The sequence below is a fragment of the Talpa europaea genome (assembly GCF_964194135.1).
Source record: "Talpa europaea genome assembly, chromosome: 4".
Taxonomy (NCBI): domain Eukaryota; kingdom Metazoa; phylum Chordata; class Mammalia; order Eulipotyphla; family Talpidae; genus Talpa; species Talpa europaea.
The window spans coordinates 66,272,210-66,290,853 of record NC_140070.1 but is presented as its reverse complement, the minus strand read 5'-3'; the positions used below and the strand labels follow the sequence as shown (position 1 = coordinate 66,290,853).

The following is an 18,644-nucleotide window of genomic DNA, read 5'->3' as shown; positions in this document are numbered from 1 at the left end:
CTTTTGTTTTGGGGATGGTGTTGTCCCTTGTTACATATTTTTCTGTGTGTGGCTGTAGGGTAAATGGTTTTCAGGCTTTTCTGCCCTCCCACCACTAGGATTGCCATTGCCCTGCCTGATTGGGCATCTGCAGTTTTACATTGTTCAAGCTATCTTGTTTACTTCTGTGGGCCATGGGAGGGATATTGAGAGATAGTCACCAAGACAAGCAGAAGCAGGAGAGAGGCAGTAGAGAGAAGGAGAGAAAGAGGCCAGAGAAGCCCAGAGCAAAGACTTGCCTGGGAGGCCTGCTGGCCTCCTGGCCCCCCAGGCACCCCTGTGTGCCATGTACCTGGTTGCTGCAATGCATGTAAAGATCAATACAAGCCCGAGAAAGCCACTGAGGGCTCCAAGACGCTCCTTTACCCATCTGCCATATCATAGATAACCCGTGCAGTGCCCATCCTGCCCCTAGAGTGGCTTTTTCCTTTTTCTTTTTTAAGATTTTACTTATTTATTTTTGCATAGATGAACTGGGATGCAGGCCAGAGGAGTGGGGGGTGAGAGGATTCACCAGAGACAGAGTAGGAAACACAACAGCAGATTGACTGAAATACACTGTTAATGGGAACAGTGGGTGAAACAGGAGAAATCTGCTGCACCATGTATGGGTTAACTTTAAGGTTGGGATCAAATTCTATCCATCAAGGTGGGCCTTTGAAGTGGTAGCACTGACTTAACCCCTAGGCTACTAGGGAGGTGTCTCTTGTTACACTTTTAACTGAAATTTTTTTATCTGATATAAGTATTGCTGTCCCTGACCTTTTTAGTCCTATTTGCTTGTAAACCCCCCCCCCCCATATTCTTGAGTCTGTTTATGTTTGGAGATAATATAGGTGCCCAAGTGACAAAAGTATGGTTAGTTTATTTTTGGATCTAATCAACCATTCCGTGCCATTTCATTTGTGAGTTCAGTCCATTTACACTTAGAGTGATTATTGATCTATGGATATTTGCTACTGTCATTTTGTCTTTAGTTTTCTGGTTTAATCTGCTTATGTTGTTATTTATTTATTGCTGATTTTCTTTGCTTTAACTTAGATAGAAGTACACTCTTCAACATTTCTTTTATGGGAGGTCTAGTGCTTATAAGTCCCTTCAACTTTTATTCATCTGAGAAGGTCTTTATTTCTCTTATGTATCTGAAAGAGATTCTTGTAGGATTCTTGTAGATTCTTGTCCTTGGCTGACAGTTTTTATCTTTGATTATCATTGAATATGTCATTCCATTCTCTCCTTGCCTATAGCATACAGCATTTCTACTGGAAATTCTGATGTAAGCCTGAAGGCATTCATACATTACCTCTCTTTTCCCCAAAGTCACTGTCACTAGTCTTTATTTGTCTTGAAATATTGCTAATTTCACTATTGTGTGTCTTGGTATAGGTGTCATTGCATTTAGGTAACCAGGTGGTCTTTTAGTTTCATGGACAGATATATTTTATTCCTTTCCCTAGGTATGGAGAGTTTTTAATTTATTATTTGATTGATCAGGTTCTATTTCCTTATCTTTCTCTTCACCATCTGGGATACACATTATTATTATGTCGGCTTTCTTTTTTTTTTTAAGGATTTATATTTTCATGCATACAAGGACTGGGGTATAGGCCAGAGGTACAGGGGTGAGAATATTCACCAAAGACAGGGTGGGAAACAGAACAGGCAGAATGACTGAAATACACTGCTGACTGGAGCAGTAGGCAAGTCAGAAGAAGTTGGCTGCCCCATGTGGGTCACCTCCCTGGCTGGGGATCAAACTCATGCTGCAGTGGCTGCAGGTAGCTTTATAGTGCTCCATCTTAACCCCTTATGCCACCAGGGAGGCCCCTTTTTTGACTTTCTTTATGGTGTCAAATGTTTTTTGAATTATGTCTATTTTTTTAAATATATATTTTTTCTCTCTTCTTCCACCTATGTCCTTTGGATATAACTATGTTGAAGGTCATTGATTTAATCTTCCATTTAGCCTATTCTGTTTCCATAAAATTCTATAGAACTCTTGACCACAAATATGGAACTATTTATACCCTCTCTAGATCACCTACAGCAATACCTGACAGATATCACCCAAAAATATCTGGATTTATAAAGAGCACTTGGATTGACTTGATAGCATGCTTATAAAGTTAATGAAATCTTGAGATTAATCAAGGGTTTGGCAAGAGTTAATTTAAGTCAATTCAAGAAGATGATAAACAAGGACAGTTGCTATTTCTCTCTCAGTCTCTCTCTCTCTCTCTCTCTCTCTCTCTCTCTCTCTCTCTCTTTATTTAAAAAAAGCAAACAAAAAACTGAGTTTTTTTTTTTTTTTTCCCTAAACTTATTTCCTTAACTTTGATTACACTGAATGTCTTCACAACTTCCATGAAATTCTACTCGGTGCCATATTTTCACAGAAATTGTGACTTTTTCTTGATTTTAATTACATTTTGGAGTATAAGGTCCTAGACTACCCAAAATTTGGTGCCTATAAATCTATTTTCAGAAATACTTTACACAGGGCATCCCCCGTGGCACAGCAGTTGAGCACTGGGCTGCGAAGCTGCCCACAGCCTCTGCAGCATGAGTTCGAACCCTGGCCACCCGCAAGAGCCCCACATGGCGCAACAGACCTCTCCTGCAGTGTCTGCTGCTCCCCTCAGCAATGTATTTCATCGGTCTGCTTGTTCTGTTCCCCACTCTGGGGCTGGTGAATTCTCTCACCCTCCCGCACTTCTGACTGTACCCAGTGCTCGTATAAATAAATAAATAAATAAATCTTAAAAAAAAAGAAATACTTTACACAAATTACAATATTCCCTTATAAATAGCAGCACAAGGCTAACTTCAGACTCTCCATCATTCAATGTCACTAAATTGCTGACCTTTGTTTTATTGCCTAGTTATGACACTGGGCTGCAGTCACACCCTTATTATCTGCCAGCATAGTTTTAAAGAAATTTATTGCCAGCAGGACTAGACTTACTTCGAAAATCTGTCATGAAATTCAGTTAAACACCTGTCACATTTAAGTGTGAATGTCCAGTCTCTTGGTTCTAGAGGCTTATTCAGATATATTCTGATTAAGAACATTTCCTCTTTCTGCAAGAATTGTTGGAAATCTGTTCTTATTCACAGTCTCTGGAGAATCTCAGAGTTTGTAAAAGTCTACATTTTACTCATCATATTTAGTTATTACATTTTGGGGAAAATAAGCAAAACATGTCCTTTACACATGTGTAGGTAAATGATTTTCAGGCTTTTCTGCCCTCTGGCCATTAGGATTGCCCTGCTTGATGGTGGTACCTGCATTTTATTACATTATTATATTTAGTTGTATTGTTTACTTCTGTGGGCTGTGGCTGGAGTATTGATGTATTTGCCAAGAGAAACAGAAGCAGGAGAGAGAACACCAGGGAGCCCAGTAGAGTGAAGATTCTTCCAGAGCTGGGAAGTCTTCTGACCTCCTGGCCCACTGGAACCCCTGCCTGCCATGTATGTGATTGCTACACTACATCTAAGAGCTCAATAAAAGCCTGAGAAATCCATGAGGACTCCAGAACTCTCCTTTATCTGTCTGCATAGACTCATAGAGAATCAGCTCTGTGCCCTTCCTGGCACCACAATATGTAAATATCAATTTTAATTATATTACATTAAAAATAGAAAATATGGCCTCCTTGGTACTGCAAGGGTTAAGGCTCAGCACTATGAAGCTATTGGCAGCAACTCCAGCATGCATTTGAACCCCTGGCAAGGGAGCTGACTCACATGGCACAGCAGACTTCTCCTGGCTCACCTGCTCAGCAATATATTTCAGTAGATCTCTCTGTTCTGCTCCCCACTCTGTCTCTGGTGAACCCTCTCACCATCCCCACACCTCTGGCCTACACCCTATCTCTTTTATACATGAATAAATAAAATAAATATTTAAAAAATAGAAAATATATTTTATTGCCTATATAACATTTTTTGGAAAATTATTTAAATCCTTTGTTACAAAATTTCCTCAACCTTAAAATAAGTATATTAGTAGTTTTTCAATAATGATTTGAATTTTTATTGCTACTATGTTCAAGTACTTAGAACAGATTTTGTAATAATTATTACCTAACATTGTTATTACCATCATATAAGTAACAAATGATGAAATAATTTCTGGTAAACTAATTGATAATATATTACTCAGTCATTAAAATATTTTAATAAAATGTATCATGTAATAATCTGAAAATAAGAAACAAAAATTATGATGATATATTTTGCTATTGGTATATATAGCCAGGTAATCAGATAACTGTAATTATGTAGATAAACTTTAAAAAATAGAATGAAACACATCACTTGATAGTTTCTATTTCTGTAAATGTGAGCACCACTATGGTGCCCTGTTAAACAATTTTTTTTGTATTTCATAGTTTCTTAAAGAATACATTACTTTGTGGAGACAAAAAGAAGGTATTAATAAAAGAGAAGACATTTGTGTGGCATCAGTATGCCCAAGGAAGACTAATATAATATTTAAAATAAATTGTATACATTGTATGCATTACATATATATGCAATATATAATTGTATAATTTGAGCTTGATATTTCCCACATTGTCTAAAATCTCTTTGAGATATACAATCTAGAAAACACTGTATCTAGGAGACAGCAGCCCAGTGGAGACTGCATTATAATAAAACCTTAAAACCAAAAAGCTATTGTGTCAGGCTAAATAAAAATGATCACAGTGTGAAGACCACGATGATTGTCATGCTCAACTTTCAGCACACATGCTCGCAAAATATGAGCAGTGCTAATGCTGTATCAAGTGTCCTGTGTGATTTCTACATTGTCATTTACAGAAATACTCAATATTTAACAGCACAATTATTAACCATCAACACTGGCCAGGTATGAGAGGAAAATTGCCGATTAATCTTCATTTCCTCCCCTGGATATTTGTGATGAAAAAATGGCATCACAAAAATAAAACAGCTGCAGCATGTTGAGTCACAAAAGAAAGAAAAAGCCTCAAGTAATAAAGGAAAAGTAATGTTATAATCATGCACTAAAATAATGCAAAAAATAATGTGGCATAGCTGAGAAATCATGAAAGAAAGGAACTACAAGCAGTTCACTAAATGAAAAACATTGAAGGTAACAAAAATTACCAAGCTTTGTAATCAGTTTAGGTTGCTGGTGAGCCAAGTTATGTAGTAAAAATAAAAATGTTCTGGTGAAACATTATTTTGTTTAGTTTCATATTTAAAACTGAAAGTCAAATATGTGTATATATGTAATACATTTTACATATTTGTGAGTGCATATTAAGATCATGCACAATATTCTGCTGAATTCACAAACACAAAAGGCATACCTCAATATTTGCATGATTTGAGAATAAGAACAAGTACATGCTAACACAGCAAACAGTTGTATTGGAGAGCATTTTGACATTTAGATTAAAAAAAAAATCACATTTTAAGCCAGATCTAGCTTTCAAATGAGCCACCGGAATGACGATAATTTAAACAGAAACACATAACTTGATAAGCCGTTACATAACTATCAACTTACTACATTAAAATCAAAACACAACATTTTCCTCCTTTAGATAGACTGTGTATTCTGTAACTTTGCATAACTAGGTTATTCATATAATCTATATTCTAAATACATGACAAATCATTGTGATTGTGAAGTTAGTTATTTAATAAATACCTCTTCAGTAGTAACTTTTACAGAAAAGATAATTTAAAAAATTACTATTATTATGAAAATTGTTGATGTGACATCAGATAAATCTAGGTTAACTTTATTCCAACAAATATATGTAGTAGAACGGGAAATGAGATTATGATTTGTAAGCTTTAGTTTTCTCTGAAAATATACCAAATAATACATAACTCATATTTGTGAAATAAAGTAAAATAATTTATGCCAATTGTCAGTTATAATGACTGGAACAAAAAAATGACAGTCTTACAATTGCATGTTTAAACCAAATACCTGTTTCAGGGGCAATAGATCTAAAAGACACAAATACATCCCTGAGGCTTCACACACTTCCAGTGGACATGTATATATTTTCTAGAGTTTGTTGAAAATTCCTCATCATATTTTTTTCTTATCTTAACCAGAAAATTTTGCATTTCATTACATTTAACTGTTTGCATGGTCAATGAATAGGTAATTATTAACATTTAGATCTACATGACTTCAATAAGTGTTGGGGTGCCAGGTATGAAGCACATACATATCAAAGACATTCCCTTAGTGATTGTTGACTTCTAGGCTTAATCTACAGAGTAATTATTTTGCTTTCTATTTTATCTTTTAACTTTAAAATTGCATGGTTGGCACAGATTGAAGATATTAAGAATTTCAATAACAATATTTGTCTAGAACATAAATATTTTAAACCTTAAAGTGATCATAAGAAAAATCTTTATTACATAAAATAAGAGAAATATTTAAAATTTATGTTAGTGTTTTTTAAAAGGCACATTTCTTGTTAACTAAAGAAGCTTTCATGTCTTTTTAGCTTAATGCTTTCTTAGGTTTGTTCCTGCAATCCTGAAGCATGAATCTGGCAATACTTTTGTAAATGATTGTATGCATATCATTAGTCCCTGAACAGATGACAGAAAGATTGGCTGCCTCTAGATCAAGTTGCTACTGCCAACTCTCGCGAGCTTTGTCAGTAACAGTTGATTGTAATGTCAGTGCAGTCCAATTTACAGGCTACAGCAGCAGCTGCATACAGCATTTCCCTGAAGTTTTAGATCATTTTCCGCTCCTTGAAAACTTTATCATCTCTGTCGCAGTGAGTTCGGTAAGTTGCGCTGAATTTTTATTTTTGTGTTGAGATCCATGTTGCTGTGAACCTCATTCTGCAGGAGGACTGTGATCCCTTTATGTGTTTGCTGTACACTTTTGGTGCTCTGTGGGGGATAGTCATTGCAAATGGTATAAATGAAGCAAGACAGCAGGCACAAGCATCAAATCTTCCTATTATTCGGGGAACATAGGGAGAGTCTATTAACTGCTGAGGAAATAAGGAATTTTTCAACATTTTATAAAGGGCCATAGCACTTGTGGAATCACCGTGATGTGTGCTCTTAATGCATTTCCTAAGAGAAAATATTTTATGCAGTGTTTTATCCTTAAATTCACTGTTTAGTGAATTTCTACTGGAGAATAACAAAAGTGGTCTGTGAACATTCTTTATCTTTTTTCCTCTTTTTTAATGTCATGAAATTAATAGTTCTTATTGTCAGGCTTGACAGAATACTTTTCTTAATCAATACTTTGTCATCTGAAACTTTACAATATCAACTGGCAAAGGAAAAATAAAAGTTTATTTTATGCAAAAGAAACATTTATTTCCTAATTTGATTTAAAAATATTTCCCTTTGGCCGTTTTTGTGACCTTCCTTTTTTTATATGTGTGTTTAAATTATAGAGAAGTGTTTTGTATTTGCTATTACCTTTATTATTATAGAAATCATAAGCAGATAGAGATTTTCTGCTGATACCTATCTTATTTTGTTGATGTTAGTTCAGTTTAATCAGGGGATTAAGCATCTTATATAAAATATACAAATGATTAAAAGTAAACTAAATTATAAATAAAATTATTTCATTGTTCATGATTTCTATCTGTATTTTGTTTTTAACTTTTTGATTATGCCTTCCAAATTTTTTGTGACTATAGTGATAGTAAACTCAATGAGTTCCTACTACTAACCTGTGTGATGCCTTCCGTAATATAAACTATCTTATAATTATTGTAAATACTACTATATTTCATATAAATAATAGTTACTTTGTCTAAGGATAATCATGAGTATTTAGACAGTCACTTTATACTAAAAGTTAAAATCTTTAGAATTCTCTGTGAATGTCCATGGTCATTTGAATACCAAATACATTTTCTAATATGATTTTCATGTTCTGTTTTTACTCTTTTAAATTGGATATGATTGCTTTTAATGTCATGTTTCTTTAATTGTAGGAAAATGAGATCTACTCCATAATGCAGTTTTAAAATACAAGTCAATAATATCTTAGCAAGTTACATCTTATTTCTAGATTTAGTTCTGCTTTAGTTTCTTGGCAACAATTACTAATACATATTTCAAGTGTACATTGTCTTCATTTTAATATTTTTATCCCCAAATCTACTTATTCTTATCAAAACTGAACAGTCCCAGATGTTAGACAATTATAATTCAATAGAAGTCTAACTAAGAAATGATTCATCTTGCAAAGATTCGAGAATACTTATGTTTAATTCTAAAATTATTCACATATTGAAAAGTTTGTGGATGTTCTTCCCAGAAGAGGACCGATACAGATCTTATGCTTCTGTTACCTAATATAGTGTCTTTTATCTGTAAACTCTTTCAGAGTCTATGGGTATCTGAAAGAGCCCTGAAAGGGAGAGATATAGTCTATTTATGGACAAATTTCCTCCATTCTCTACTTCACTTAGAGTGTAAAAAAAGAAGCTTTTTAGATTTGATAGAAAGACTTGGTTGTTTTGATTTGACCCAATATATTTTAGTGGCACTTATTCTGGATGACATTATGTAATTGGTTCTTTACATACCATTGCAAGAGGGTAAAACTTTAAAACAAACAAGAAGCTTTGTTTTCACATAGAAATAGTTTATGATAGCTTTATAAAACCAATTTTCAGAGAAAACTACTATTTGGACTCAGCATGCTTTAATTGGACCTTGGCATGCTCATTATTTTGAAAACTTAATTGATATACTTTTATGGCAAATAAGTATCTCTACAGCCATAATTTTATCACACTAATGCCATAGGGTATTATATATTTCTTTTTAAAATGGCTGAGGAATTTTTTAAAAAATATTTATTTAAGCATACAAGGTCAGAGGTGTGGGGGGGGTGAGAGAATTCACCAGAGAAAGAGTGGGGAACAGAATAGGCAGACTTACCTAAGTATACTGCTGAGGGGAGCAGCAGGTGAGTCAGGAGAGGACTGCTGCACCATGTGGGTTGCTTCCTGGCTGGCCAGAAATCTAGCTTGTGCTGCAGTGGCTGTGGATAGCTTCATCGGTTGCTTCTTAACCCTTGTGCCAGCAGGGAGGCCTCTGGCTGAGGAATTTTGATACTATTTTTAAAATTAAATTTATAAAAATCAAAAACAAGGAAATTATTTTTGCCTGTTTTAATTTTGAAAGTGATATTTTTTAAAGTTTAGAATATTTTCCAAATATTGCCATTAGATTTTGATATCCTGGAGCATTTGTTGAACTTTGAACAGTGTAGTATTCATTTATATTCTATTTATCTTCTAGATTATATTCCCTTTTCACTCCCATCATACAAACTAAACCTACTATTTCTCTTTTGCAAGACCAAACAAAGCCTACTTTCATATTTTAAACATATGAAAATTTATGTTAATTGATTCAAATTTAGATAATAAATTGTACCTAGTGTGAAAATTTCCCAAGGAAAAACAATAACATTTTATGTACTATTTTAATTAATATAAAGACTTAGAGATATAGAATAATAACATTTTCTTAGTTTCCTTTTTTTTATACCTCCTGTGATTATTTAATCATGTGACTACCTATATTAAAATGTTAAAAAAATTAATGGAAAAACAACAGAATAGCATAATAGACTAGATTATGAAAAGGATAATTTTACTTAAAAGTTATTGCAGCTAAATATTAAAGTATTATCCTACACTAAAAATGAGTATAACATATTTATATTTTCATATTAAAGATTTTTTTTAAAGAAATGGCCTTGCAAGTCAAGTTTTTTATTTATTTTTTAAAAAAGATTTATTGACACAAGAGCTGGGGTACATATCAGAGGCACAGGAGGGTGAGAGGATTCACCAGAGACAGAGTGGGGAGGAGAACAGGCAGACTGACGAAATACACTGCTGAGGGGAGCAGCTGGGTGAGACAGGAGAGTTCTGCTACCTATGTGGTTATCTTCCTGGCTGGCCAGGAATCGAGCCCCTGCTGCAAAGGCTGAAGACAGCTTCACAATACTGAGATCAACCTGCTATGCCACTGGGGAGGCCCCTAAAGATTAAATTTAATAATAGAGAAAGCATTCCAACAAATAGCATCAAGGAGAGCTGGAAATTACATTTCCATTCTTGCAATGAACACACGCTTATAATGAGTATTCACAAGGTGATAACTGAGATATTGTTGAAGTAGCAAGACTATTATCATATGAATCATGATATATAATATTAAGATCTACTTAGTGCCAAATATAAATAAAAGCGTATAATAGAATTTTTTATGTAAGTCACATTAAGGTACATGGGAAAGATATTATAACTATTTAGATGTTATAGTAGATTTTTTAATCTATTTGATGAAAATTATTATGTCATTAATTATGTATCAATTCAAATATTTTAGTAGTAATTGTAATTATTATATAAGTATAATTATAATAAATTGCAGGACAATATTTTTAATTTTTTTTAAGATTTATTTATTTATTTATATAAGCACTGGATACAGTCAGAAGAACGGGAGGGTGAGAGAATTCACCAAAGCCAGAGTGGGGAACAGAATAAGCAGACTGACGAAATACACTTCTGAGGGGAGAAGCGGGTGAGACAGGAGAGGTCTGCGCACCATGTGGGACCCTCGCTGGCTACCAGGGATTGAACCGGCGTTGCAGAGGCTGTGGACAACTTTGCAGGCCAGCGCTCAACCACTGTGCCACCAGGGGAGGCCCATAAGAAAATGATTTTAAAAGGATCAGAAATCTAAAATTATTAGGTTGGGCATTTGGTTTATAAAGCTAAAATAATATTTATATAAAACCAAGAAGTAAAACCAGATGATCTTTACATTAGACTCAGAAGAACAGTGATTCACTACACAAAAGAGAGGAATTATACAACCAAAGATACTACAATTATCTAATTTGCAGCTTGGAGGAGATGATATTTGTATTTTATTTCATTTTTTATTTTTCAAAGCATGTTTTGTTTTTAAAAATCTATATGGCACTTTGTTCTTCTCCAAAGACCTACATCCATTTACTTAAGAGAAGAAACTTAGAAATTATCAGAAGAAAAAAAAAAGATTCTAACAGTTGTGACTAAAATACCTGTAACTCTCAGAAATTTAAAATTACATTAATGGGACTCCCTGGTGGTGCAGTGGGTTAAGCGCAGCACTGTGAAGCTTTCAGCAGCTTCTTCAGCATGAGTTCGATCCCCAGCCAGGGAGAGACCAGCATGGCACAGCAGACCTCTCCTGACCTGCCCAGTGCTTCTCCCAAGTATTTCAGTAGATTTGTCTATTCTGTTCCCCATTCTGTCTCTGTTGAATCCTCTCACCCCCCACCCCTCTGGCCTGTACCCCAGTCCTTATATGCATAAATAAATAAAACTTTAAAAAGATAAATAAATAACAGGAAAGATTTTTACATTTATGAGCTTTAGTTATGATGTGGGTGAGATCAGTGTTTGCATTTGATGTTTTGAATTAGTTCTCCACTCAGTTATTTAAAGATGTTGATTCTTTTAAATGAGATTTGCTTTATTTAATTTTTCTGTCCCTCTTTGTCATGTGAGATTTCAGAATTTAGTATTAAATTATTTTTTTTATTTAAAAGAAATTCATATTGCATAATGAATCTTTAGTCTGTATGTTGTCAAATACATGTTACTTATTAAGATAGTAAATAGTTATGATTTTGTAGTTCTCAGTTTATTTTTACTTCTGGCACTATTTCCAGGCATGTCTCAGCTTTGGGACTTTCTTTTTATTTATTGAGCCCTCTATCAAAATACAAATAAATCTGGCTACGCTAACATATTTAACCTCACTAGCTGCATATAATTTATTAACAGCTATTTAATAAATGTGCATAAAGTAATTCTCAAATATAAAATTCCTTCTATGTTAGCATCTTTCCCCACAGATCATATTATCACCCATTAATTTTCTTTGACATCATAATTCAGGGAAAGAAGTCCTTCTCTGTTTTTAACTTTCAAAGAAATTGTATTGAATATATAGATTGTCCTTTTCCTATATTTTCTCATATACCTTTATAGTGGTAACAGGTTTGTTAGTTTTCACAGATTTAGGATAAATAGCAATTACCTTAGTTTTGTTACTTAACAGTCAATATATGAACTGATTGCTTAAATTTTGTCCTGACTGTAGGCTAATATTGAATGGAGGAAGAAATCACTAGACAAAAAAAAAAAAAGATCACAAAATTGCAGAAGTCTAAGGAGTCTTACAAGTTCTTTTTTTTTTTCTTTTTAAGATTTCTTTATTTATGCATTCAAGAACTGGGGAACAGGCCAAAGGTATGGGCATTGAGAGGATTCACCAGAGACAGAGTGGGGAACAGAACAGGCATATTGACTGAAATACACTGCTGAGGGCAGCAGCCAGCAAGACAGGAGAGGTCTGCTGTACCATGTGGGTTGCTCCTTGACTGGAGATCGAACTCATGCTGCAGAGGCTGTGGATAGCTTCATAGTGCTGTGCTTAAATCCTGGCACCCCCAGGAAGGCCCAGGTTCTTAACCTACTTCACAGTTATGCCAAAAACCATCCAGTCATGATTAGAAATGTACATATTTCAGAGAATACTTGAACTTCTGTTTTCTCCTCTAAGATAGAGATTGTATGTCATAAATAGACTACTAATTAATGACCCTTTCATTGCAGCTCTCTCTATATATATATATCTATATATATCACAGAATTTACATACACATATACATACCTGGGACAAAATACATTTTTAAATACTATGTATCCCTTATAGATATTTGGTAATGAATCTTTAGTAAGGAAGTAATTTCTGCTTTCCATTCCATTTTTATCTTTTCTAAATTGAAAACTGAAATATCACTAACCTTTCCAATGTCTTATATCAACCTTTGTAATAGTAGTGGATACATTAGGTTTCATAATTTGTATGGTTAATAACAACCAGCATATTTTAGTTAATTATAAACAATAATATATAGTAATCAGATGCATGAGACTGCTAAAACCCCTACATAACATCTTTTTCAGAAATCAACATGCCGAGCAAGTCTACAATCATATGCATCCAATTTATTTTGTGTTTTTTCCTGCTCTTTTTGTTTATTGGAAAGTCACACACTGAAGAAGATATCATCATTGTGACAAAAAATGGAAAAGTAAGAGGAAAGAGCTTGCCAGTTCTTGGTGGTACAGTGGCAGCCTTTCTTGGAATTCCCTATGCACAGCCTCCTCTTGGTAGACTTCGATTCAAAAAACCACAGCCCTTGACCAAATGGTCTGATATTTGGAATGCCACAAAATATGCAAATTCTTGCTATCAGAACATAGATCAAAGCTTTCCTGGCTTCCATGGATCAGAGATGTGGAACCCAAATACTAACCTCAGTGAAGACTGTTTGTATTTGAATGTGTGGGTTCCAGTACCTAAACCAAAAAATGCTACAGTAATGATATGGATTTATGGTGGTGGTTTTCAAACTGGAACATCATCTTTACATGTTTATGATGGCAAGTTTCTGGCTAGGGTTGAAAGAGTTATTGTAGTTTCAATGAACTATAGGGTGGGTGCTCTAGGATTCTTAGTTATACCAGGAAATCCTGAGGCGCCAGGTAACATGGGCTTATTTGATCAACAGTTGGCACTGCAGTGGATCCAAGAAAATATAGCAGCCTTTGGTGGGAATCCTAAAAGTGTAACTCTCTTTGGAGAAAGTGCAGGAGCAGCTTCAGTTAGCCTTCATTTGCTTTCTCCGGGAAGTCACCCTTTGTTTACCAGAGCCATTCTGCAAAGTGGATCCGCTAATGCCCCTTGGGCAGTAACACCTCTTTATGAAGCTAGGAACAGAACTTTGACATTAGCAAAATTTATTGGTTGCTCCATAGAAAATGAAACTGATATCATCAAATGCCTTCGAAATAAAGATCCACAGGAAATTCTTTTGAATGAAGTATTTGTTGTCCCCTATGATACTCTCTTGTCTATAAACTTTGGTCCAATCATGGATGGGGATTTTCTCACTGACATGCCAGGAACACTTCTACAGCTTGGACAGTTTAAAAAAACCCAGATCTTGGTAGGTGTTAATAAAGATGAAGGGACAATGTTTTTAGTATATGGTGCCCCCGGTTTCAGCAAAGACAACAGCAGCATCATAACTAGAAAAGAATTTCAAGAAGGTTTAAAAATAGCTTTTCCAGGAGTGAGTGAATTTGGAAAAGAATCAATCCTTTTCCACTACATGGACTGGTTAGAAGATGAGAGAGCTGAAAATTACCGTGAGGCCTTGGATGATATTGTTGGGGATTATAATATCATATGTCCTGCCTTGGAGTTTACCAAAATGTTCTCAGAATTGGGAATTAATGCCTTTGTGTACTCTTTTGAACACCGATCTTCTAAACTTCCTTGGCCAGAGTGGATGGGAGTGATGCATGGTTATGAAATAGAATTTGTCTTTGGCTTACCGCTGGAAAGAAGAGTTAATTACACAAAAGCTGAGGAAGGTTTGAGTAGATCCATAATGAGAAGCTGGGCAAATTTTGCGAAATATGGGTAAGTAATTGTAATTGTTTTTTTATTTGCTTTTGTTTTCTTTTGTTTAGTTTCCCTTGGTCTCTCTTGTGGAATTTATTAAAGTCACAAAATCTATTATTTTGTACCTTATGCTGGTTTTGTTTTTTATTCTGTAAAGAATTCCAATTCCTTACATCAAGTGTTTAAAATAATTAATCAAAAAACTTTTATGAAAAATATTTTCTGAATTTCTTTCGAAGATATTGCAAAGTACTTTAATAATGTTAGCTAAAGCTTGTATGGAGGTAGATGTTTTCCTTGAGAACTATAATTACTGTGACCCTGCTTTCTAATGGAGAGTTTAAAATGCTCACTGTTTTAGGAAAGAGAAGTAAAATGTTTTTCATCATGTTACATGAAGGAATGCATGACTGTTCAGGAAAATCAAAGTGCAAGATGTTATGAGATCAGTCTCCTGATTACCCAAAATACATCATTTTTTTTTCTTAATGGGTTTATTCAGAGCTTTCAGGAAACCTGCATTCAACAAAAAGTACAGAAGTTCTTATGTTTAATTAATTTGTTAACCACTGAGTAGTCAAAGTTCTTACATTAGATAGATAATCAGAGACATTATTTTCCCTCATTTGTCATAAGCATTTTGGTGATGTCCTTAAATGTGTTAAGAAATTAATCTGTTCAAATGTTTTTTTTTTCCAATTTGTTTATTTTCTTTGTAAATTGATGTCTATGAAAATAAGGTTTTTTCACTGCATTTTTTACCCAAATTTGAATATTACATGTTGTAATAATTAATATCAATGAAAATAATAAAAATAGATATTTGGCCACTTATTTTTAAAAGGATTGCTTACAAAATCTCATAAATTGATGCACCTGTTTAAGCTGATATACACTCTCTCTCCTTTACAATTGAAAAGCATATTAATAGAGAAATTGTTGCTTTCTGCCTTTCTACTTTTGTTTTCCACTCTCAGAAACTTTATTATCTCAACTTAGAATTCATTATACTCCATATTACTGTGTTTGTCTTTCTACAAAGTAATCATTTGGTATAATTTTTCTTAAAAATGTTAATTATTTGCTATGTATAAGGTTAACACTCTTCCATCTAGTGTAAATTAATAATTACTCCTCAAAACATGAATGCTTGGGAGGTCAGTGATTTTATGAATGCCAAAGTTATAAGTTTAACTACACTTTACAGCCTTGTGATTGCTGTGTGCCTGAAGTGCCAACAAGGCACGGAGCAGGTTCTCTCTGGATCCAGGCAGGTGGGTAAGTGTGGGGGGTGTCCTGGAGCCCTCAGCGGCTTTGTCAGGCTTTTTAAATGATCTTTCTACACCATTTGTAGTAAGAAAACCAGGTGCAGGGCAGGCAAGGGGGCCAGGAGGCCAAGAGGCTGCCAGGCCTCTTAACCTCCAGCGAATCTTTACTCTTTCTGGGCTTTCTGGTGTTCCTTGTGGTCTCTTCGGGGGTCTCTACTGCACTCTACTGCACTGTCCTCTGTTTTGCCGCCCTTATGCGCTCAGTTGTGCCCATTACCATGCCCACACCAAACTCCAGATGCCGACACCAGGCATGCATGTAAAACCACCGGTGTTAATCATAGACTCTAATGGCGGGAGGGCGGAAAAAACCTGATAACTTCCATTTACCCTACAGTGCCCTCTTTAGACCCTCTAACTCTTCTTTATAATGACACAGAAGTTACTAATTTTTAACTTCCAGAGTAGCTATATGTTCAACTCAGCGTTTAATTCCTATTTACTTGACTCTGACATTTTACTTTTTTTAAAGATTTATTTTTTTATTTATGTATGCATAGAAGAACTAGGGTATAGTCCAAAGTTATGGGAACTGTTTGAGAGGATTCCCCAGAAAGAGAGTGGGGGGCAAAACAGGTGAATCTATGGAGATACACTGTAGCAGGCTAGACAGGAGAGATCTGCTGTGCCATGTGGATTAGCTCCCTGGCTTGGAATCGAACTCAGGCTGCAGTGACTGGAAATAGTTTGATAGCACTGTGACTTTAATCCCTGCACCACCAGGGAGGCCCCAAGACTTTTTGACTCATGCAGTTGTTGTTGACTGACTTGGCTGTATGAATGTTCAGTAATAGCTGGACCTCCTAAAGTCACCTAGCTCCTTGAAAGAGAAACTGTAGTTTTATTGACTACTCATTAAAGTACTGACATAGGTATATATCATACTTAAACATTTAAGTAATTGAATAAGAAATAATTTTTTACTTATCTAGTTTAGGTAAAAATTGTATTTTCCCAATTTATGTGAGATAAAATATTATTTGTAGCTATAGAATGTCTTATACTGTTGTAACAGCAGCCTAACTTTCTGCCTTAGCACTATTATCTTATTTCTAAAGGTGCATTAGCTTTTTTTTTTATTTTAAAGATTTATAGATTTATGCATACAAGAACTGGAGTATAGGCCACAGGCGTGGGGGGGGGTGAGAGGATTCACCAGAGACAGAGTGAGGAACAGAACAGGCAGATCTACTGAAATACACTGCTGAGGGGAGCAGTGGGTAAGTCAAGAGAGATCTGCTGCACCATGTGGGTAACTCTCCCTGGCCAGGCATTGAACTTGTGCTGCAGAGGCTGTGGATTGTTTCATAGTTTTTTTCTTAAGCCCTTGCTCCACCAAGGAGGCCCCTGCATCAGATTTATTTATCTCTTTCTGTTTGCTCCCAAACTGTTTTATCCAAATTAAATCACTTGAATGCACTTTAATTATTTTCTTACAACTCCAGATATTGTAAATAAATATAGGAAAATTCTTGATGCCTGGCCTTTTTAAAGGACTTCATATTTTCACATTGAAATTCTTCCCGGAATTTATATTTTCTCACATCATAATGGAGATACACAAAGATGTATTTTATTTCTTTCTTGCCTCTTCAGTACATGTAAAGTGAGACTGTATTCATATTATTGTCCCTCACTCCATATGATATGTTTTATTTTTTCTCTGGTTGATATAAAAACTTACTCTATTTTTGTTTTCAATAGTTTTACATATTGGATCTGATGTTCATTGTTATTCTTCCTGTTGATTTTTAATTATTTCAATGTCACATTTATTAAATAAATTGTGGGTCAGTATTTCATGTTCTTTCTGCCACTTTCTCTCATCTCCTCCTTGAACTCTAATTATACATATAGTATGTTGCTCAGTATTGCTTGGAGGTCAAATTTTGGTTCCCTTCAGTTGTGTTTGTGTTTTTCAAATTAAATACGTTGTGTTGATTGATCTACAAGCTTAGTGACTCCTCTACCTCCTCCAATTTGTGGTTGAACACATCCAATATTTTTTTTTTTATTTCTCTAATTTTGGTTTTTCAGTTCTAAATGTTCTTTTTCTTTTTTTTTTTTGTAGTTTCATTTTTTTGCCAAGAATTTCACCTTGTTTCCTGTTTAAGCTCTTGAACATCTTTAAGATTTTGATTATTCAATATCTGGTTCATAGGCTTATAATCAGATCCTTGAGGCCTCTGGAATCTTAGGGCAAGGCAACTATATTGGGACCAAGGCAGATGTACTCAAGCACCACCAGTGGCCTTTGAAATAATTTCCTTTTCTTCAATCTTCTGTTTGTTAAATAAACTCTATATTTGTTTGACACTGAGCCTGAGTGATTTTGCAGTTGTGTGTATGGGTAAGAGCCCACTGACAGTAAGCAGCTCACCCCCGTCCCCACCACCAAGGACACTTTCTCTTGGCACTGTTTTCAGGAATTTTTTTTTTTTTTTGGTCATTATGGCAATTATTATTGTGCATTGTTTCAGTGTGGATCAGGATCAGCTTTAGTTTCCATTTTTCTATTTATTTGCATATCTAGTAATTTTCAAAGTCGTGCTAGATTTTGTGAATATGTGGTGGAGATTTTATATTACTTTATATTCTTTTTAAAAAAGATTAATTTATTTATACATATAAGAACCGGGGTACAGGCCAGATGTGAGGGAGGGTGAGAGATTAACCAGAGACAGAGCAGGGAATAGAACAGGACGACTGACCGAAATACACTGCTGA

The 18,644-nt window shown here is 34.8% G+C and overlaps 1 protein-coding gene across 1 annotated transcript in view; it reads left to right on the top strand.

Annotated features, from left to right (window-relative positions):
• Positions 1–13,082: 13,082 nt before the first annotated feature.
• Positions 13,083–18,644, top strand: part of BCHE (butyrylcholinesterase) — a gene marked incomplete at its 3' end in the record, with an annotated part of 77,470 nt that continues 71,908 nt past the window's right edge. The window contains exon 1 of the mRNA XM_084232389.1: positions 13,083–14,607. Within this exon, the coding sequence (XP_084088515.1) occupies positions 13,091–14,607 (1,517 nt within the window). The 5' untranslated portion in view covers positions 13,083–13,090. The remainder of the gene's footprint in view (positions 14,608–18,644) is intronic.